We start from the raw sequence: 23,357 nt of genomic DNA on the forward strand, positions 1-23,357 counted from the left end.
AACCAAAAATTTTAAAAATATAAAATGGCCCTTAAAAAAAAAAAAAAAAAAAAAAAAAAAAATCAAATTTAATGGAAAAATATAATACTTCATAGAAAACTGCATAAAAAGCTAAGATAATAAATAGTCAAATATTCACATTCTAATCTGTTTGGTTAAAATTTTTAAAAAGAGCTACTTTAAAGTCATTTTAGAATTTTTTCCCAAGGTCAAAGTTTTTCAGCTTCATTAAAAAAACTCTATTGCAGCCAAAGCAATGTTGAGGGAAAAAAACGGAGCTGGAGTAATCAGACTCGCTGACTTCAGACTATACTACAAAGCTACAGTAATCAAGACAATATGGTACTGGCACAAAAACAGAGATATAGATCAATGGAACAGGATAGAAAGCCCAGAGATAAACTCACGCACCTATGGTCAACTAATCTATGACAAAGGAGGCAATGATATAACAATAGAGAAAAGACAGTCTCTTCAATAAGTGGTGCTGGGAAAACTGGACAGCTACATGTAAAACAATGAAATTAGAACACTCCCTAACACCATACACAAAAATAAACTCAAAATGGACTAAAGACCCAAATGTAAGACCAGACACTGTAAAACGCTTAGAGGAAAACACAGGAAGAACACTCTGACAGAAATCACAGCAAGATCTCTTTTGACCCACCTCCTAGAGTAATGGAAATAAAAACAAAAATAAACAAATGGGCCCTAATGAAACTTAAAAGCTTTTGCACAGCAAAGGAAACTATAAACAAGACAAAAAGACAACCCTCAGAATAGGAGAAAATATTTGCAAACAAATCAACGGACAAAGGATTAATCTCCAAAATATATGAACAGCTCATGCAGCTCAATATTAAAACAACAAACAACCCAATCAAAAAATGGACAGAAGACCTAGATAGACATCTCTCCAAAGAAGACATACAGATGGCCAAGAGGCAAATGAAAAGCTGCTCAACATCACTAATTATTAAAGAAATGAAAATCAAAACTACAATGAGGTATCACCTTGCACTGGTTAGAATGGGCATCATCAGAAAATCTACAAACAATAAGTGCTGGAGAGGGTGTGGAGAAAAAGGAACCCTCTAGCACTGTTGGTGGGAATGTAAATTGATACAGCCACTGTGGAGAACAGTATGGAGGTTCCTTAAAAAACTAAAAATAGAACTACCACGTGACCCAGCAATCCCACTACTGGACATATACCCTGAGAAAACCATAATTCAAAAAGAGACATGTACAACAATGTTCATTGCAGCATTATTTACAATAGCCAGGACACGGAAGCACCCCAAGTGTCCATCAACAGATGAATGGATAAAGAAGATGTGGCATATATATACAATGGAATATTACTCAGCCATAAAAAGGAATGAAATTGAGTTATTTGTACTGAGGTGGATGGACCTAGAGTCTGTCATATAGAGTGAAATAAGTCAGAAAGAGATAAACAAATATCGTATATTAACTTATATATGTGGAATCTAGAAAAATGGTAAAGATGAACTGGTTTGAAAGGCAGTAACAGAGACACAGATGTAGAGAACAAACAGGTAGACACCAAGGGGGGAAAGTGATGGGTATGGTGGTGGTGGTGGGGTGAATTGGGAGATTGGGATTGACATGTATACACTAATATGTGTAAAATAGATAACTAATAAGAACCTGCTGTATAAAAAATAAATTAAAACAACAACCACAAAAAAAACCTCTATTGCTAGCATTCTTACCAAGTACTCTCATGCCTCTCCCCAAGAGCAATGGAACCAGTGATTTCTGCTGTGTATCACTTTCACTCCCCTGCTCATTTGAGTCCATTCCTGTGAAATCACATTCTCTGCCACCATACATCCTACTCCCCATAAGGCCTAAGATGCTAATTCTTCTATGAAGAAAGGTCCTCCACAAAGAAAGACCACTGCAACTGCTCCCTCCTTATACATTTAACACCAATTTGGGGTGCTAGGTATAAAACAGGGAACAAAACAAAGAACCTGCTCTCAGGAATCTTATATTCCAGTGAGATCTGGTGGCCTATACCTATTTGAACCATTTGCATTCATAGAACCACATAATTGGAAGGAAGGTATTCATGCACATATAGGGTTGCCTTGAGGATTAAATGAGATAATATGAATGTAAAGCCTGTATAGAATAAAAGCTTAATAAATAATGGCTATTACTTTTACATGCTCTTAGATTGTAGTTACTTTTGTGGAGGTCTTAGTTCTACTTCTAATTTTAAGATCCCCAGCAGCAAGGATTCACAATGCACTCATCTCACTTCTTTGGTAAAGAGGCACTTACAGTTGTATGCTATATAGAATAAAGAAAATAAAAGTCCAGCCTTAAAAATGAATGAAATTCTGACATGTACTATAACATGGGTGAACCTAAAGACATTATGGTAAGTGAAATAAAGCAAACACAAAAGGACAAACATTGTATGATTCCGCTTATATGAGGTACCTACAGTAGTCAAATTCGTAGAGACAGAAAGTAGAATTGTGGTTTCCAGGGGGCTACAGAAGAGAATGGGGAGTCATTGTTTAATAGGAACGGAGTTTCAGTTTGAGAAGATTGAAAAGTTCTGGAGGTGGATAGTGGTCATGGTTGCATAACATTGTGCATGTACTTAACATCACCAAACTATACATATAAAAGTGGTCAAAATAGTAAATTTTATGTTATGTATACTTTACCAGAATAATTAGAAAGTCAGTTTTCTCACTTTCCTTTCCCCAAAAGATCTCAGAACAAGGCAAGCATGTCCATTCTTACCACTTCTATTCAACACTATACTAAGAATCCTAGCCAATGCTATAAGGCAAGAAATAAAAAGACTTGTGGATTAGAAAGACAGAAGTAAACTATATTTGATTTGACATGATCATGATCACTGAAATCCGTAAAGAATCCACAAAAAAGCTACTAGAACTAATAAGTGAAATTAGGAACTGTAGGATACAATGTCATATGGCAGACTGCATTTGCAAGAAAAAAAAAAAGCCACAGCAATATTTCTGGTGCCATATGTTCTTCCATAACTTTGCCTCCTCCCCCCCTTTCCTCCCCCATTAAGAAGTAGAATCTATCCCATCAATCCCTCTTGACACTGGATAGAACTTTGTAACTTTTTCAATGAATGGAATGCAGAAGACTCTATGTCCTCTGAGACAATTTCATAAAAGGCAATATTACCTGTGTCTGGTCAGCCTCCCTGCCTCACTCATATATTTGTCTCTGGAACCCAAACACAACACTGTGAGAAAGCCCAGGCAACACAGAGAAGCCGAGTGCAGCAGCTCCAGCCAATAGCCCCAGCAAGGTCCCAGCCAATAGGGAGCATCAATCACCAAACATATGAGAAAGTAAGCTCTCAGAAGAATTCAGCCCCTAGCCTTTGAGCTGCTCTAGCTGCTATGGAATGGTATAGAGACAAATTAACCCCTCTGAGCCCTACCCAAAGTATAGATTCAAGAGCAGAAAAAATGCTGATGCTATTTTAAGACACTAAGCTTTACAATAATCTGTTATGCAGAGTAACACAGCAACTGGACAGGTCAATATGTAAAAATCAACTGTATTTCTAAATATTAATAAAAAGAATTGAAAGATGAAATTAAAACATAAATTATAGTAACACTGACATATTTAGGAATACATTTAACAAAATATATGCAAGACTGCTGAGTTAGGCAGAATTATAGGATGATTCCAATGTCTTTTGCCCTTATAAAATCTTAGTGTGGACAGAACACATGACTATGAGACATCATTCCTACAATTATGTTATGTTACATAGTAAAAGGGAGATTATCTGGTGAACTTAATCTATTCACAAGAGCCCTTTAGAAGCAGAGAATTTTCTCTAGTTAGTAGCAAAAGAGAAAGCAGAGATTGAAAAAAACTGAAAAGGATTCTGTGCTAGTTTGGACATGAAGGGAGTCACGTGCAAAGGACCTGACCATAACTTCTAAGAGCTGAGAAGTGACTCTCAGCCTACAGCCAGTAGGCAAAAAAAGGACTTAAGTCCTATAACCACAAGGAACAGGACTGTGCCAACAACCTGAATGATCCTCAAATTGGATTCTCCTCAAGAGGCTCCAGATGAGAACCCAGAGCAGGTGACACCTTGAATTTTGGTCTTGTGAGATCCTAAGCAGAGAACCCAGCTGAGCCCACCTGGACTTTTGACCTACAGAACTGTGAGATAATAAATGGGGTTAGTTTAAAGTCTCTAAGTCTGTGTCAATCTGTTATATAGTGATACAAACTGAATATACTGCAAAGGAGCAAGAGAGAAGTTTTGGGGGGTAGAAATATTCTAAATATTGATTGTGATTATGAAAATGATTACATGGGTATATATACTTGTCAAAACTCAACCAACTGGGGACTTCCCTGGTGGTCCAGTGGTTAAGAATCCACCTTTTAAGGAGATGCTGGTTCAATCACTGGTTGGGGAACTAAGGTCCCACATGCCATGGGGCAACTAAGCCCATGCGACACAACTACTGAGTATGTGTGCCACAACTAGAGAGCCTGCGTGCCACAACTAGAGAGAAGCTCAAGCGCCGCAACAAGGAGCCCGCATGCCACAGCACAGGATCCCCCATGCCGCAACAAAGATCCCACGTACCGCAGCTAAGACCCGACGCAGCCATAAATAAATAAATATTTTTAAAAACCTCAACCAACTGTATACTTAAAATAGATGCATTTTATTGTATGTTAATTATACCTTAATAAAGTTGACTTAAAAATAGTTGGTTTAAGTATTCTCCTTATACCTCTTATCACCCTATACATTATCCCGTAGTAGTTTTATATACTCTCTGCTTCAATACTCATTTATTGTTTTAAAAAAATTTTTAATTGAAGTATAGTTGATTTACAATATTATATTCATTTCAGGTGTAGAACACAGTGATTTAATATTTTTATAGATTATACTCCATTTAAAGATACTAAAAAATAATGGCTATATTACCCAGTGCTGTACAATATATCCTTGTTGCTTATTTATTTTATACATAGTAGTTTGTATCTCTTAATCCCATAACCCTATCTTGTCTCTTTCCTCTTCTTTCTCCCCATTGGTAACCACTAGTTTGTTCTCTATATCTGGAGTCTGTTTCTGGTTTGTTTTATTTTTTAACTGAAAATAATTGATTTACAAGGCTGTGTTAGTTTCTGGTGTATAGCAAAGTGATTCAGATATATATCATATATATAAATATATAAATATAATTTGGTTCCCTGTGCTACACAGTAGGACCATGTTGTTTATCTATTTTATATATAGTAGTTTGTATCTGCTAATCCCAAACTCCTAATTTATCCCTCCCACCCCTATTTCCCCTTTGGTAACCATAAATTTGTTTTCCATGTCTGTGAGTCTGTTTCTGTTTTTAAATATGTTCATTTGTATCATTTTTTAGATTCCACATATAAGTGATATCACATTATACGTTTTTCTCTGTCTGACTTACTTCACTTAGTATGATAATCTCTAGGTCCATCCATTTTGCTACAAATGGTATTATTTCATTCCTTGTTATGGGTGAGTTGTATATATGTACCACATCTTCTTTATCCATTCATCTGTTGGTGGACATGTAGGTTGCTTCCATGTCTTGGCTATTGTAAACAGTGCTGCTATGAACACTGGGGTGCATGTATCTTTTCAAATTAGAGTTTTCTCCAGACATATGCCCAGAAGTGGGATTGCTGGATCATATGGTAGCTCTATTTTCAATTTTTTAAGGAACCTCCAAACTGGTTTCCATAGTGGCTGCACCAACTTATACTCCCACTAACAGTATAGGAGGGTTCCCTTTTCTCCACATCCACTCTAGCATTTATTGTTTGTGGACTTTTTAATGATGGCCATTTTGACTGGTGTGAGATGATACCTCATTGTACTTGATTTGCATTTCTCTAATAATTAGCGATGTTGAGCACCTTTTCATGTGCCCACTGGCCATCTGTATGTCTTCTTTGGAAAAATGTCTGTTTAGGTCTTTTGCCCATTTTTTGATTGGGTTGTTTGTTTTTTTGTTATTGAGTTGTATGAGTTGTTTGTACATTTTGGTGATTAAGCCTTTGTCAGTCGTGTCATCTGCAAATATTTTCTCCCAGTCGATAGGCTGTCTTTTCGTTTTGTTTATGGTTTCTTTTGCTGTGCAAAAGCTTGTAAGTTTGATTAGATTCCATTTGCTTATTTTTGCTTTTATTTCTATTGCCTTGGGAGACTGACCTAAAAAAACATTGCTACGATTTATGTCAGAGAATGTTTTGCCTAAGCTCTCTTCTAGGAGTTTTATGGTGTCCTGTCTTATATTTAAGTCTTTCAGGCATCTTGGATTTATTTTTGTGCATGGTGTGAGGGAGGTTCTAACTTCACTGATTTACATGCAGCTGTGCAGCTTTCCCAACACAACTTGCCGAAGAGACTACCTTTCTCCATTGCATATTCTTGCCTCCTTTGTAGAAGATTAATTGACCATAGGTGTGTGGATTTCTGGGCTCTCTATTCTATTCCATTGATCCATATATCTGTTTTTGTGCCAATACCACACTGTTTTGATTACCTGTGTTTTATACATTCATCTGTTTATTTTTTTTTAGATTCCACATATAAGTGATAACATACAGTATTTGTCTTTCTCTGATTTATTTCACTAAACACAATACTCTCAAGGTCTATCCGTGCTAAAAATGGCAGAATTTCATTCTTTTCTATGGCTGAGTAATATTCCATTGTTTACATACATCTTCTTTATCCTTTTGTCTGTTGATGAACACTTAGGTTGATTCCATATCTTAGATATTGTAAATAATGCTGCTATGAACATTGGGGTGCATGCAGCTTTTCAAATTAGTGTTTTTCTTTTCTTCAGATATATACTCAGCAGTGGAATTGCTGGATCATATGGTAGTTCTGTTTTTAGTTTGTTGAGAAAGCTCCATACTGTTTTCCATAGTGACTACACCAATTTACATTCCCACTAACAGTGTATTAGAGAACGCTTTTCTCCACTTCCTTGTTATTTGCAGACTTTCTGATGATAGCCATTTTGACAGGTGTGAGGTGATATCTCATTGTGGATTTGATTTGCATTTCTCTGATAATCAGCAACTTGGTCATTTTTTCATGTGCCTGTTGGCCATCTGTATATCTTCTTTGGAAAAATGTCTATTCAGATTTTCTGCCCATCTTTTAATCAGATTTTTTTTTAACATTAAGTTGTATGAGCTGTTTATATATTTTGGATATTTACCCTATTGGTCTTATCATTTGCAAATATTTTCTCCCATTTAGTAGGTTGTCTTTTTGTTTTGTCCATGGTTTCCTTTGCTGGGCAAAGCTTTTAAGTTTAATTAGATCCTATTTGTTTATTTTTGCTTTTGTTTCTTTTACCTTAGGAGACAGATCCCAAAAAAATATCATTAAGATTTATGTTAAAAAGTGTTCTGCTCATGTTCTCTTCTAGGAGTTTTATAGTTTCAGGTCTTACACTTAGGTTTTTAATCCATTTTGAGTCTATTTTTGTATATGGTGTAAGAAAATGTTCTAATTTCATTCTTTTACATGTAGCTGCCTAGTTTTCCCAACACCACTTATTGAAGAAATTATCTTTTCTCTGTTGTATATTCTTACCTCCTTTGTTGTAGATTAACTGACTATAAGTGTGTGGGTTTACTTCTGGGCTCTGTGTTCTGTTCCACTGATCTATGTGTCTGTTTTTGTACCAGGATCATACTGTTTTGATTACTATAGCTTTGTAGAATAGTCTGAAGTGAGGAAGCATGATACCTCCAGCTTTGTTCTGTTTTCTCAAGATTGCTTTTGTCCCTCAATTATTGATGACTCTCTAGCCTAAGACATCCAATTAAGCTCTCAAGTCAGAATACTCAATTTCCTGTTGGTCTTGTCCACTGGAGGATTTGGGCAGCACATTATTACTTTGAAGGAATCTAGCATGAAGATTAGCTAGGTAAAGCTAAGAATTCTATTAAAGGAACCCTGTCTTAGAACAGTTGTTTCCAAATTATATTTCAAGGAACCCTAGTATTCAGCATAATGCCTCAGGAACTAAGGGAAAGAAGTAGAGGATGACATATGCAAGTATGGGTAATGGGACCCACACAAAGCAGAAAGAGGCTCATAGGCTTTAACCAAACAGCTTCCCTTTTATCTGCTTTATGTATATGGATTCCATGTAGGAGTCTGTAGCAGTTGTTCAACTGCTAAAAATATTTTAAAATCACTGCTTTAGAAGTTTGGTAAAAATGGCCAAGAAGTATCCTAATATTTTGTGTCACAGGGAGCCAACCATAATATAAACAATATAGCAGGGGAAAGGATGTATCACCTCATATTCCATATACCCTTTAGGGGCTGCTCTAGAGAATTATAACCTTCTTCTTTCTGGCTCACTGCTCATATGGCTCATGTCCAATTTATCTCTGTATCACCATGCGTATCACCAAATATACACTCAAGTATTTGCTGAGTTTAACATAACACACTAACAGTATTAAAAGGTATAATAAAAAGTGCTGTAACACAATCTGGCCCTCTTTGGTAAAGCTGCTAACACACACCACTCCTATGGATATTTCCTTAAGAAATTCTTGCATAAATACACCACGAGACACATACAAGAATGTTGATAGCAGCATTGTTTATAAGAATAAAACCAAAACAACTAACTTTCAGCTAAGAAAATGGATAAGTAATTTATGATACATAGACAATGAAATACTAAATAGCAAAATGGTAATTAATAAGGTTAAAAATCCATATTGATGAATTTCAACAAATATAATGTTCAGTGGGAAAAAAGCAAGTTGCAGAATATTACAGGGTACAATACCATCTAAGACAATACAATATATTGTCAGAGTGGTGGTTACAACGTGGTGGATGAGAGGGATGTTTTGGGAGTAGTCATACAGGAGGCTTCCATTTTATTAGCAGAGTTTCATTTCTGAAGCTCAGTGGTGAGTTAATGGGTATTCATTTAATTTTTCTTTGAATGTATTTATATATTTAGAAATTTTCATATATAGTTTTTAAAGTTCTATACCAAGGGTCTGCAAATAAGGCCTGTGGGCCAAATCCAGCCTGATGCTTATTTTTATAAATAAAGTTTTATTGGAACACAGCCATTTATTTGTTTACATGTTGTCAATGACTATCCTACAACATCAGAGTTGAGTGGCTGTGACAGAGAAGCCTAAAATATTTACTATTAGGCCCTTTACAGAAAATGTTTGCCAACCTCTGTTTGATTTCAAGGTATACAGTGCAAATGAAGAAGCAATTAATTCTGAAATAATACGAATACAATCATGGTTATGGTTATTGGGGAAAATGATCATCAGTGTTATTGATAGCCAGATAAAGGAGGAAGGGTGGAAAACAAGCAAAAACTAAATAAGCTTTAGTCCACTGCTGTCCAACAGAACTTTCTGTGATGATAGTAATATTCTATATCTGCACTGTTCAATATGGTAGCCACTACCTACGTCACTTTTGAGCACTTGAAATGTGGCTATTGTGACTGAAGAACAGAATTAAAAATTTTACTTATACTTAATTATTTTAAATAGTCACATGTACCTAAGGACTATTGTATTTGACAGTGCAGCTGCTGTCAGCAGTTGTCACCTGAAACCTGGAAGGGGGTACTTATTCAAGGGAACAATGGGAAACAGAGTTGCCTCTAGTTTAGAAAGTTTCAGCCACTGAAGGAAAGGCAAACATATGGATAATTATAAGGGCAAGGTTACATACAGATCTGAGAATCATACAATATTAATAAAAATAGAGCCAAATAATTACTCTCTGAAAGAAAGAGTATGTAAAGTAAGAGAAGCAGAGAGTCAATCTTGAGATTTGGGGACTTCCATGTTAATTTGTTAAGTTAACAAACATTACTAGGTGGATCAGAAGCACAACAGCTAGAGAGATGGCAGGGAAACCAGAAGAGTTATGACTTAAAATCAAGAAGATGAGAGTTAAAAATGCTACACGAGAATGAAGAAGACTTTCGGAATAATTAGTGCTTTAGCCAGAAAAGCCTTAAAAATAAAAGACTTGGATACCAATAATGACTTTCTCTTCATTTAACCAAGACAAATGTCTGTAAAAGATATGCCATATTATCATATTTTCTATATTTGTCACATATAAAGATGTTCACCTTTTATTACTTTGCCCAATTATCAAGTAGTCCAGATATGTTTAGCTTCCACTAAACATTTGTCTAGAGATAGGGTCCTAATGTTAAGCTTTTCAAAAAGTCTTTCATTAGATTGACATTTGTTCCCTTTTCTAGTATGATGCATTATACTTCATCCTTCCTCATCCAAACCACTAAGAAAATATTCCACAAGCTTCTAAAAGTAAAAATATCAGTTTATATATTGCACAAGAATACACTACAAAAAAGGAACATTTGAGGAACAAACTACCTTACCTCCCAACAGTCAGCTGAACTGCTTTCTACAGATTTGATGAAATCAGTTATCTGGTTTCCATGGCTTAGCAATAGTTTTTTGTTTTTTGTCATTGTTGTTTTAGTTTCGAGTTTGAAAAAAACTTGCCTGATAATATACAGACACAGAGTAATATATTTAGTATCCACGCTAATCAGTACTGGCATAAGGAATACAAAATATTCCTTGGAGAACCTATCTAAATACTTTATTTAGAAACTGACATGATCTTACTCTTTAGAATAATTAGAACAGGGGACAATCTGCCATTTTCAATTTTATTCTACAGTTCTCTCAGAATTTATGATATTTATAGTATGGTACCACTTATTATACTAAATTTTACCAACAAGAAGATTGGAATGGTATGTAGAAAATAACACAGCATGAAATCTAGGAAAGAATACAGGGTATGAAGTTACAGAGACCTTGATTTAAGTCCTGGCTATTATATACATTAACTGAACCTCACTGAGTCTCCGCTATCCGACCTGTAAAACAGGGATAATGATATTTACCTTGAAAGATGTTATGAAAACTAAATGAAATAATGTATTCTGGGTACCTAGACAGAGAACCCAACAATGTTAGACACCCAAACAGTTGTTCCACTCTCACTCCCAAGCATTTGAGGTCTCTTCTACGCTCTCCCCCTCCCGAAAACAAGATTTATTTAAAACAGAATAATAGAATTTCTGTTACTTAATAGGACAATATATAACGTGTATAAACAAGTTTCAAAATTAACAAAATCACGCTTCATTATCTCATTTGCTCCTCACAGAAGCCAAAGGAGATAAGATAGTGCAGGATTATCCCACATTTAACAAGGAAAAAGGAAATAAGTCCAATAAGCTGGTATTATTTAAAGAGCTAATGGCACCAGCTCTGAAGGCAGAGAGACCTGCCAGAGTTGAATACAGGCTTTGTCATAGTTTCCTCATATGTAAAATGGGAATGATTCATCCTGCAAGGATTAAAATGAGATTGATTCTTCATTCACTCATTCATTCATTCATTCTTCAATATGTATTAATTTACAAACATTTAGCACATATTAGGAATCAAACACTGTACTAGGTAGCAAGGATGGAGTCTCAAGTGATACAGACACAATCGTTGCCTTCATGGAATGTATAGTTAAGTGGGAGATAAGGCATTTATCACATAATCACACAGATACAGGTAAAACTACAACCATGTTAAGTACTTCAAAGATGAGATAAACCATTTTATGAGACCATCATATTGGGTGGGAGTGTAACTGGGTTAAGGAGATAATGGAAGTCTTCCTCAGCAAACAACACAAGAAAAGAGATCTGAAGAAATGATGAAGGGAGCAAAGAAGGAGTTTTGACCAACTCAAGAGGAGAGATACAAGGATACTGACATTACAATTTCCCCTACAAATGGTCCACGAGAACACCCTACAGTGAAGCTCAAAGTTGACAAGTCCTACCCACAGGCTAAAAGAGAGATTATGCACGGAAAACAAAACTTTAAAATAAATTCTGTTATTGAGACCACCAGAATTAAAAAGAGAAGATAAAGCACAAAAATCTGTTATAAAAAAAGAACATTCAGGGAACAAAAGGATATTAAAACCATGTTTAAAAAATTAAAAACTTAATAAAAGAGTTGAACTATAAAGCTGAAGAGGTCTCCCAGACAGTAGAGCATAATGACAAAGAACAATAATAGAAAAAAGAAATTTGAAGGACTAGGCCAGGAGTCCTTAATAATTAGAATTCCAGAATAATTAAGTCCAACATCTTAATAATTAGAATTCTAGAAAGAGAAAAAAGGGAAGAATTAATTTAAGAATCAAAGGACATATTGATAATATTTCATAAGCTTTTAAAAAGAAAAAACACTAGATCAGATATGAAGAATGAAGAATCAGATGGTTTGGAGTTCTCAGTACCAACACAGGAAACAAGAAAACACGAAGAATTGTCTTCAACATTTGAATAAAAATGGTTTTTAACCTTTAATTCTATACCCAAGTATGAGCACAGAAAAATGACATCTTTATAACACAGTATCTCAAAAAACTTACCTCCCATGCCCAGTCTCTCAAGAAAGTACTGGAGGATATTCCACCAAAGAACAAAGTAAACCAAGAAAAAAGATGTGATACAGACAGCTGGAGATCCAACATAGGAGAGAGACAAAGGAAGGTCCCAGAATAACTGCATTACACAGGACACAGAGGGCAATTAATCCAGATTAGAGGAGTAACACAAGACATACTGAGGGCTGTCATCACTAAGATCCTATCAACTGTTAATGTAAGAATAGAACGTCCAAGAAATATAAGGAAAAAAATAATCAATTGTTTAATAAATCCCTGAGAAGGCAGGAGGGAATGAGATATGATCCAAAGCTGAAGTGAAACAGTCATCTTTAGATAGTTATTGAGACACTTTGGAAGAGTCTTGAACACAGATGAAGCCTGTAATGGGACAATAATGGAGTTCCCTTTTAATGGTTTCTATTTTCTCTGTAAATTAGGAAGAAAGACCACTTGCTAAGTGTGAAAGAAAAGGGGTAAGTCAGATTTGAGGAGAAGGGAAAAAGGTGAAAAAATTGTTGAAAATAGTAGAGAAAGTCAACCAGTGAAATACAGTAGGATATCTGAGCAGTGTTGAGGGTCCATTTGATACTGGTTCTACATTAATTTATAATCATGAATCTGTTCTGTTGAAAAGTTTTCTTCAACAGTGCTTGGCTACTTAGATGCAGATATAGAGAGAGTGGTTCATCCAGAGCTGGGATCTCATTTCATTTCAGTTCATTTATAGGCTAGTGTGTTATTTAAATAATGAACCATATACTCTAACCAGGATAAAGAAGAAAATGAGATAGGATAATATGCCCAAAGTGATCAGGATAATGCCAGGATAATACCAAGCAATCAAAAAAAAAAAAAAAAGATAGCTGCTATTAATTACTACTAACCATGGTCCTCTGGCAGTAAGTGATTTCATTATTCTAATTTGTAATCATTTCTATGTATCTCTCTCTTTGACTAGACTGAGCTCTTTGAGGATAAGAAGAGTGTCTTGTTCATTTTTGCTTCTTCCCAAAGCCTAGCATAGCTACTACACTCTAAGTGACTATTAAATGTGTATGATGAAATCAGTGACTCAAATCTGTTTCCAAGCTATTCATATAAATATTTTAAAAAAAGATTCTACTTAAGGCATTATAACTTTAACAAAAATCCAGAAAATAGACCTTACCAAGACAGCTACTAAAGGGCCACTGTCATTTCAATGATAGGAACTTACTAAGTAGCTAACAGCATTAATGGGAGTTTTCCAATACTGCAGACTATGAATAAGAATGCGGAAGAAAATGAATGAACACATACAATATGAAAATTGAGACTATATTTTCCTATTTTTAAGGGATAGGAGGGACTCCTGCCTCTATTCCTTTTTTTAATCATTTCAGTACCCTCTAATGTTTCATGAAACGAGTAATCTGAAGCATAACCTACCCAATGATGATCAAATGCCTAGGTGCATAAGGGCTTCAAAGTAAGTTCAAAGATACATAATCTGATTGCTGGCTAGGCCCATTAACCTCCTCTTTGATTCTGGCAGGGGTAGATTCCCCAAATAATTCTGTACCTTTCCTGGTTTATAAAAGACCATAGGGTTTTAGGAAAGAGATCTTTTTTGGCTGTGGATTCAATTTAAAAAAAATAAAGATGGGGCTTCCCTGGTGGTGCAGTGGTTGAGAGTCCGCCTGCCGATGCAGGGGACACGGGTTTGTGCCCCGGTTTGGGAGGATCCCACATGCCGCGGAGCAGCCGGGCCCGTGAGCCATGGCTGCTGAGCCTGTGCTCCGCAACGGGAGAGGCCACAACAGTGAGAGGCCCGTGTACCGAAAAAATAAAAAAATAAAAAATAAAGATTTTATTTTTGCTGATGCTTAAACTAATACAGTGTTCATTTAAAAATATGCAAAGGGGAAAGTATATAGTTAACAGCTTTGTTGTAATAGCAGATGGTATATGGGGAATTACAAACTTAAATGTGAGCTGTATTAAAAATCTTTTTTAATAAAGGAGTTGTTTGAAACTGAGTATATATATTTCCCTAGAGAAACCAGGTTATACTGGGAGGCCAAGTCTCCAGTTGGTCCTTGTAAGTCTGAAGCACTGTGTAACACCCAATAAGATACTAAAATGTCTAAAACTTTAGGTCCAACATTTTACGGGAAAATGTATGCAGAGTTCTCATCTGGGATGTCAAAACAATCCCTTGTCTCTCTTACCACCTGTATCCTAACCAGCAGAAGTCAGAACAGGATAGAAGCCAGGAAAGGGGATTTCAGACAATAAACAAAAAGGAAATAAAAAATTTTACAATAGGATACTTTTTAGTTCAGTTTTACTCTCTCCATCCCTCCGTTTTTCCTTAAAGTTTCCAGTAAATGTCCTGTCTCTACTTTCAAGGAAAGAACTCGTAGTTTCTGGACAGAGTTTATCTCTTTTCCAGAGGCACTGCAGAAAAAAGAGAGCGCCCATTCCTGCTGCACCCCATTCTCAACACCTCTGATTTGTAAAGCAAGCAATTCAATGAAAGCAATGTGGTTGGACAGTCATTAAGAACAATACATTTGAGAGGGATGGGTTGAAAATAAAGATAGAATAATCAAAAGTTTGGGTCCTTGAGACAACAGGAGAGAATGAGATACAATTCAAAGCAGAGCTTGTCTATCAGCAGTGAGGGCAAACCTGGCAGCATGTTAAAAAAGTTTTCTGCTCCTCCACCCTTTGTCCTTTACTTGAGTTAAAGTTAAAGATACATATAGGTGTATAAACAGAGAAAGACCAAGATCGAATTTTGTCATACAAGAAACTGTAACCCTACATTTCAGGGCAGAGACATTTTCATATAACTACGAGTTACATTTTCTCTTGTTTTACCCACAGGCACCTCATAAAATATTAATGCACAAGTTTACCTATCAATTAAGCATAAAATGATAAAAATTTAAAAAGCTAAGCTTTTAAAAAATAATCATATATATTTTTTTGTTTTGTTTTTTAATAATCATATATTAATAACCACTATACAGTAAATATCTGCTGCTGCTAGGGAATAATACAATCTTTTACTATGATTTGGCTTTAAACATTTTCTTATACTAAAATTAATTCAGATTACATGAAACAGAGGTCACCTAAACAATACCAAGTATATTCCAACAAAATGCGAGGTAGCCTGGCTGCTATTGTATAGACTCAATCCCATACACCCAACAGTCAACTCATGAGTTGTTTTGTCTTTAATGATACAATATTACCACAGATATTAAGGCTGTATTACCTTCATAATGTTAACTAAATCTGTTTGATAGTAGCGATCCTGGTGTGCATTTGCTGCCGCTAATGTAAGAAGATAATCATTCCTTGCATGGGTAGCTTTGGAATTACACTCAGATCGCCGGGCTTTTAACTAAAACATAGTAAGAGAGAAGAAAAAGTCAGTGCAAACTGATAATGTACTGAAAAACATATGAGGATACCACTCTTAGTTGGCTCCCCAACAAGAGTAAAGATGACCATGTAGAGAAACATTTATATGCATATAAAAATTCTTCAACACTATTGAAGAATTAAATAAACAGTGACTAGAACTGTTTGACACAGTAAGAGTGCTTTCAAATATTTGTTATTTACACTTTAAGAATTTCCAAAGCTTTTGAGAGAACTTCATAATGTTTTGCTCATTTTATTATGATGGGAAGATAAAGGTTCTCAAATTAAGTAAGTCCCTTATCTTCAAAGACTTGGGTAAATCTGCTGGAGTTAGAAAACAGTTTGAAAAAAAATCAACACCCCCTAATGTGCCAAAAGAAATGCATGCTAGTTGGGAGCCAGGCAGACAAATGTAGATCACTAAGCTTATTTATCAGGTGTTCTACAGCTTGAGGATCCCACAGGAAAAATTCACTTGCATCTGGCCTGAAATGTCTGCTCAGAGGTATAAATCTGAGTGAAATGGATTTTATTGAGCTTTCTAAAGCCCATGGACTTGTTAAAGTCTCTTGGACTAAGTGCTGAAGACAAAAGGCTACCTAAGCAGGTTAGGTATAGAAACTTATCTCTAAAGCAATCTTGAGAAGCAGGGAGTATCCAAAGTGCTGACACTTAGTTGAAAAACCCTCATGCACTGGGAAAAAAAGTTCTTCTCTAATGACTTTAAAATGCTTCTCTAAATGGAAATCAGATGGAAATAATTGAACTGCACCCTCAAAAGGCCCAATTCTTTTTTTTTTAAGCTAAGGTTTCTCAATTGTGAAATACAGTTTTCAAAAACTCACCTTTACACTTGCCTTCTGTAAACTGATTCTTGATTGAAAAAGACTAAGTTTAGATCTATAATAAAAATAGAAAAGTATGTTAATAAAATTATCAAATTACATCATAATAAAACGATTAAGTATTATAATTACTAAATTTTTTAAAAAGTGGCCTTTCCCCGTGACACTATTCTAAAAGAGAACTAAATAAATGGAAAACCAAAAGCAATGATTATTTTCTTTTATTTTACTACAGGAAGAATTTAATACTATGGTGACACAGAAAATAGTGGGATTAATAAAATAAAAATATCCTGAATGACAAAAATACAATTTGACGAATCCCATGTGTTGGTATCTCCTAATAAACAAGAGTCAACAAACTATAGATTATTCCCAGTATCATACAATTGCACATACTTTAGTTTCCGCAAGGAAGCTTAAAGAAGCCCATGGATAACCAACCTATGGAGACAAAGATTATCAGGCTTTCAGGGCCATGTGCCAGGAATGTGCCATGAATGTGCCAATGCCAGGAATGCAATCTACTGTATGATACTGACCAGGCTCTACAAAGACCTTAATTCCATCACATCTCCCATTAAAAGTGCTTCTTGTTTGGGTGCCTGCCTATGTGCTCCCTCCACTCTTAACATATCTATAGTATTCAGAACATAGAGATAAAGCCCTTGGACTTTCTGCCCTAATATGATTTTGTTCTATTTAAGCTTCTCTTTTCTGGTGTCCTTATTTCCCTCAATCCCTCTCAGCTCAGGAGGGGAACCATAATCTAACAATCAGTAATTAAAATATCTTGGCTTTATGCAAACAACTAGAGAGAACCATAAGGAGAAAAATGCTAAGGAACAACCAACATTCCCCACAACCAGTAATTTCTGAAGCTGCAATGTTTGTCTTGACTGCAGTGTCATGGTGATTGCCATGGGAAAAGTCAATGAATGTGCTGGAAGCTATGCCATAATATGAAATAAAGTTGCAGACCGTTTGGTATTGGAAGACAGAGCAAGCCAGTCTCTGCAGAGCAAATGTGAGGACAGAAAAAGCTGCCTCTCAACTTTCTAGCAAGAGAGAAACATTCAAGGACGTACATACAAACATGCATTCCAACTACTCCACTACTAAAAAAAAGCTGGGTCTAAGAGACTCCTGTCATTTTTCTACCTTGCCATATTCATATTTGATGGGGGTTTTCTTTGTTTTTATTAATCAGATTCCTATTCATTTTGATCTAGAAAAGCAAAGGCCACAGACTTTAAAATTTGAGAGTGCCTGTTCAGGGTTAAGAAAGACTGTGTTTGGGGTATACTCATTTCGACTTTTTTTGTAGCCATTATCTAAATAGTCTTGAGTTGCATCTGGATTTTCCAATATAAGGATTCAAATCTCTGGCTTCTGCTTCATTTTCTAATCCTCATACAATCCTTTTGTGGTAATAAAGAAGGTACTAGTAATAGGTAAAATAATACAGTTCCTGTCCTCAAAGATTATTATCTAGAGCAAATAAAATATATACAATGAACCATACTACATACTCCTCTTCCTCACCTACCTTCCATATGTTAATGTTCCTTAGGTTTCCAAACTCAACTTCTCATCTCATTTTATATGATTTTTTTCATCTCTTTAACTATCATCTGATATGCAACTGACCCCCAAAGCAAGATCTTCAGGCCCAACTTCTCATCTGAGAGTCAGATATATAACCCTCTACCAAATATATTCACCCCACGGTCCCACATATTTATCAGAACATGCATATTCAAAGTGGAACTCAGCCATCCCTTCAAACTGTATCCTTCCTTCTATGCTCTCTCCTAATGTACACATCTCTATCTGTCAAATCATCTATCAAAACTATTGGGTTAGGGCTTCGTTGGTGGCGCAGTGGTTGAGAGTCCACCTGCCGATGCAGGGGACACGGGTTCGTGCCCCCGTCCAGGAGGATCCCACGTGCCGCGGAGCAGCTGGGCCCGTGAGCCATGGCCGCTGGGCCTGCACGTCCGGAGCCTGTGCTCCGCAACCGGAGAGGCCACAACAGTGAGAGGCCCGCGTACCACACAAAAAAACTACTGGGTTGGCCAAAATGTTCGGTTGGGTTTTTCCGTAACATCTTACAGACCAGGGCACGAACCCGTGTCCCCTGCATCGGCAGGCAGACTCTCAACCACTGCACCACCAGGGAAGCCCTCATCTCTACTTAGAAAAACCATTCTTCAGAACTGTGTCCAAACATCACTTTTTTCTATAAAGGTTTCCTTTTTCATTAGGCAAAATTAATCTATTTTCTATGCTTACATAAAAGTGTTTTCACACAACTACTAAAATAAATTAATTACTAGGTGAGTGACTTTAGGTACGTAACTTCTTTAAGTTTACCGTGAATAAACAAATCATAAATCTACTTTAAAACACGTTTGTTTTTAATTCTAGGCTTTAAACTTCTTGAGGACAAAACTTATCTACCTCATCTCTGTATCCATAGTACCCGATATAGAGTAGTGATTCAATAAACACTTAGTGAGTGAATTAAGATAAAGAGGCATTTCTCTCTCTGTTGCAGAATTAATTTTCCAGAAAAGTTACACATTGAATTAAATGTCTAATTTGCTGTATCCCCTTTGAATCTGGGCTATATTTGAAGGCAGTTTCTTGTTATCAGCACCTGTGAATTAGACCCTGTCAAATCCACACTTCTCAGGAACAGCCCCACAATTGTCCTCATTTTCACCCTGTGGACCTTGGCTAAAGTAGGTATTTATATATGCTCTACAAATCTGTCAATTCTCTGTTCTAGAATCCCTGAGCATTTTAAAAAACAAGTTCTTAAGAACCACCATGAAAGGATATTCCTAACAGAAAGCACCTAATCTAAAAACTTCAGGTCTAACTGGGAAGATGGGTTCACTGACTCTATGAAAGTACAGGAAATATTTGTATGCTTATAAAAATAAAATAATAAAGATAAACTAAGTTAGGGAAATATTAAATATGTTTTCCAGTAACATTAAACACTTTGTGAGTATTCATTTACCATCCCTTGGGACAAAATAAACTTTCCAGGAGCCCCTAAATTTTCACAAGATGCCTATGAGATTGCTTAATTTCCTGCAGATAAAAAAGTATATTAGAAAGACAACCCTGACTCCTTCCTAGTCTGTACAAGTGTTCATAGCCTTTCTGATTTCATGACTAGGTGTTCAAACTCCTACATTTTCCATCAGTGAGCTCACCGAATGGGAGTCTCACCTTTCCTCAGAGACAGCTTCAGAATCCCATTCTATAACACAGGTTTATTTTTCCTTAAAAAATTTTCATCTTTCCTCAAGTTGTCATTGCAAAAATCTCTACTGCTAGCTTTGCATTTCTTTGTTATAAACTGCCAGTTTCTTCTTTTCCTGATTATTCTCAAAATAAAGGACTTTTAATTTAAATATATTGAAAGTAAAATTCACACACAGTTCCTAAAGCATACATTAAAAATTATATACGTTAGAACTTCATATAAGACAAATTCTGGGGCAAGGTTTCTATACTGAGGTCAGTGGTCTTACTCACTTGATGCGTCCATAGTCCTTCAAAGGCATACTGAGGATCAAGGATTTTCGACTACAACTGATTTACTCTGGCATGAGAAAACTGAGGCTCTAAAACCCTGATATCTAGACACCATAGCAACTTTAACCAGACTTCTGCTAAGCTTCCAATACCATGATCATCTGTCTTCTTTCCTTTTCAAAATTCAATTTAATGTGAAAACTGACTGATCAAATATTCCCATTTTGCTTACATTAATTTAAATAAAAATCAACTAATATAAAAGAAAATTTGATCTCAAGTATGTAACATTTATAGGTCCAATGAAACCAATATAACCTAAGAATGACTCTATGCCCTGTATTAACAGAAAACAAAGTACTGGCAAAAATAACATTTATTTGTATAATCACTTTTTCAGAAATGCTAAAACACATACTTTGCCTCGATGTCAGCTTTCTCTCGTACTGCATGAGCCATCTGTTCAGTCTCAAAGTACTTCTTTTTGCCTTTAGCTAAATCTTTCACTGTCTCTTGCAATTCAGTTTGGATCTTTGTCAACTGGTCCACACACTGTAAAATACAAAGTGCAATTATTATGATTTTAGTCTTCAGGCTTACAGAAAATGAGTTTGTCCTAAGAACTCTGCACTATGCCCTCAGGATGGAAACCCAGAAGAAGAATCAGCACTTTTAGTACCCTTCAAATTGCAAACTGAAATACAGTGAACAGCTAGTACTCCCATCTCAAGTAATGTATCGAATAGTGACACAGTTTGCTTAACAACTCTGCTTTGAGAAATAACCTCTGAGTGCTGCTGATAACTGACATTAAGCTAAGGCATAAGAAGAGCAACAGTGAAAATGCTCTTAGTGTTGGAGCATAGCAATAAAGGCAAAAGATTAAAGCAATTCTGTAATCTTCATAATGTTAATAAAATTTCTCTATATGTTTGGGGATCTGATGGTACAAAGGGTACTGAAGGATTCACTTCTGGGATAGCAGGATTGAGATCTGAGAAGTCTGGCCACAGAGCAACTAAGCCCATGCGCCACAGCTACTGAGCCTGCGCTCTACAGCCCGCGAGCCACAACTACTGAAGCCCATGTGCCTAGAGCCTGTGGTCTGCAACAAGTGAAACGACCCCAGTGAGAAGCCAGCACACTGCAACGAAGAGTAGCCCCCACTCCACACAACTAAAGAAAGCCCGAGCGCAGAAACAAAGACCCAATACAGCCAAAAATATAAATAAATAAGAAATCTGAGAAGTCTGACAGGATAAGCCCAAGATGAAGGAGAGAAGCAAGAAACCTGGGTACCACATAACAATTATTACTCAAAACTATCCCCAACTCAACTCTTTGGATACACATACAGATTCTAGAAGAAGAGACAGACATAATAACTCAAAGAAATACTTAACAAAAAACTCTCATAACACAATGGGGCCAAAGTAACACTGCTTTGGGACCCTTCTGAATATCCAAAGGGGGAATTATTTTCCCCAGTTTGAAACAAACCACTGAGAAGTTTCACCAGTCTGAGGCCAGTTCAGGGCAGCCCCCATTGAAAAACTTCTGAGCCTGGAATAGCATCGTCAGTGCATGGTGCAGACTGAAAAAACACAGCAAAGCAGGAAGAGACATTGGTAAGTAAGGGACTATTTTGCCACGGTGAGCAGTGTGGAATAGAAAAAGGACATCAGAAAAGCAAGGATAAAGCACAAATAAACTTAGAAATGTGACATATAGGCTAGAGTTTCACTACTTTACAGGAAGTGAGAGATCTGGAAGGTTCCCTATGGGTACATTTACTGAGCACTTAATAAGTGTCAGGCTGTGAATAAAGGGTAAAACAAGACAAAACAAAAAAACACCTCTTTCCCCGCTGCATGAAAACTGGACCCTTAACTTCCAAGGTCTGTGTTTCAACAGAAACCTGACTAAGACACAACGTCAACTGGGTTATTCAGCAACACTACGTATAAATATGAATTTACCTGATGGGTAAATTGCATCAACTTGGGAGAAACTACAAATGAACTACAAATATTTGATGGAGAACTCTTGGCTTTGGGCTTCTGTGAGTATGGTGATTCCTGTATCTGGACATGTCCCTTGCAGGGACCTTGGAAGCTCTGTCTATAGAGCTGTAATAAAAGGTTTTCCTCTCCTTTAGAGTCTGCGGCTACCCCTGCACATGTGAGTCTCATTTCCTTGTGCCAGGCTTGTCGCCTGGGGACCAAACAGAATAACTCTGATTAGCTATGTAGACTGAAGCATACTGGTGGGAGAACTAATTCTACCAATGCAGGATGCCGCCCTGCTGCTTAACTGTGTTCCCTGTCCTAATGTCCTTCTAAGTAAACCTCATGCCAGGTGTGGCCTACGATACTCATGAGTCTGAATGTTCAGTTACATTTAAGAAGACTCCCTATGTGCACTGCACAAGCACAATACACTATGTCCAGCACTTTATAGGTATTATATCACATTTAGTCCTCAAAACAACTCTGTGATAAAAGTATTCATATTAGTCCAATTTTAAGATGAAGAAACAGACTTAAAGAGGTTAAACAACTTACCCAAAGTCATACAGTGAATTTACCATGTAATCCATTATAGTATGTACCCTAGTTTTGCGATAACCATGTTTTTAAGGTTTCACACACAGTTACTTTATCTTAAAATAGTAAGCTTTAAAAGAACTGACATATAACTCACAAACCCCAGTGGTTTTTAGGATATTCACGAGGTTGTACAACCATTACCTCTGTCTCATTCCAGAACATTTTCATCACCCTAAAAAGAAACCCCATACCCATTAGCAGTCACTCCCATTTCCACCTACCCCCTAGCCCCTGGCAACCACTAATCTACTTTGCCTTCATAAATTTCCTATTTCAGACATTCTGTTTAAATGGAATCATATAATACATAGCCTTATACATCTTTTA

General features: G+C 36.3%; 1 protein-coding gene across 3 annotated transcripts in view; it reads right to left on the reverse strand.

Moving 5' to 3' along the window:
* The window catches only part of FCHSD2 (FCH and double SH3 domains 2), a 309,212-nt gene that overhangs the window by 127,146 nt on the left and 158,709 nt on the right, over positions 1-23,357 (reverse strand). For all 3 annotated transcript variants that reach the window (XM_024753308.1, XM_024753309.1, XM_024753307.1), the window contains exons 6-8: positions 20,840-20,973; positions 16,867-16,921; positions 15,870-15,998 (exon numbers count right to left, since the gene is read on the reverse strand). In XM_024753308.1, the coding sequence (XP_024609076.1) occupies positions 15,870-15,998; positions 16,867-16,921; positions 20,840-20,973 (318 nt within the window). The remainder of the gene's footprint in view (positions 1-15,869; positions 15,999-16,866; positions 16,922-20,839; positions 20,974-23,357) is intronic.

The sequence above is a fragment of the Neophocaena asiaeorientalis genome, unplaced genomic scaffold (genome assembly GCF_003031525.2).
Source record: "Neophocaena asiaeorientalis asiaeorientalis breed wild unplaced genomic scaffold, Neophocaena_asiaeorientalis_V1.1 scaffold618, whole genome shotgun sequence".
NCBI classification, from domain to species: domain Eukaryota; kingdom Metazoa; phylum Chordata; class Mammalia; order Artiodactyla; family Phocoenidae; genus Neophocaena; species Neophocaena asiaeorientalis.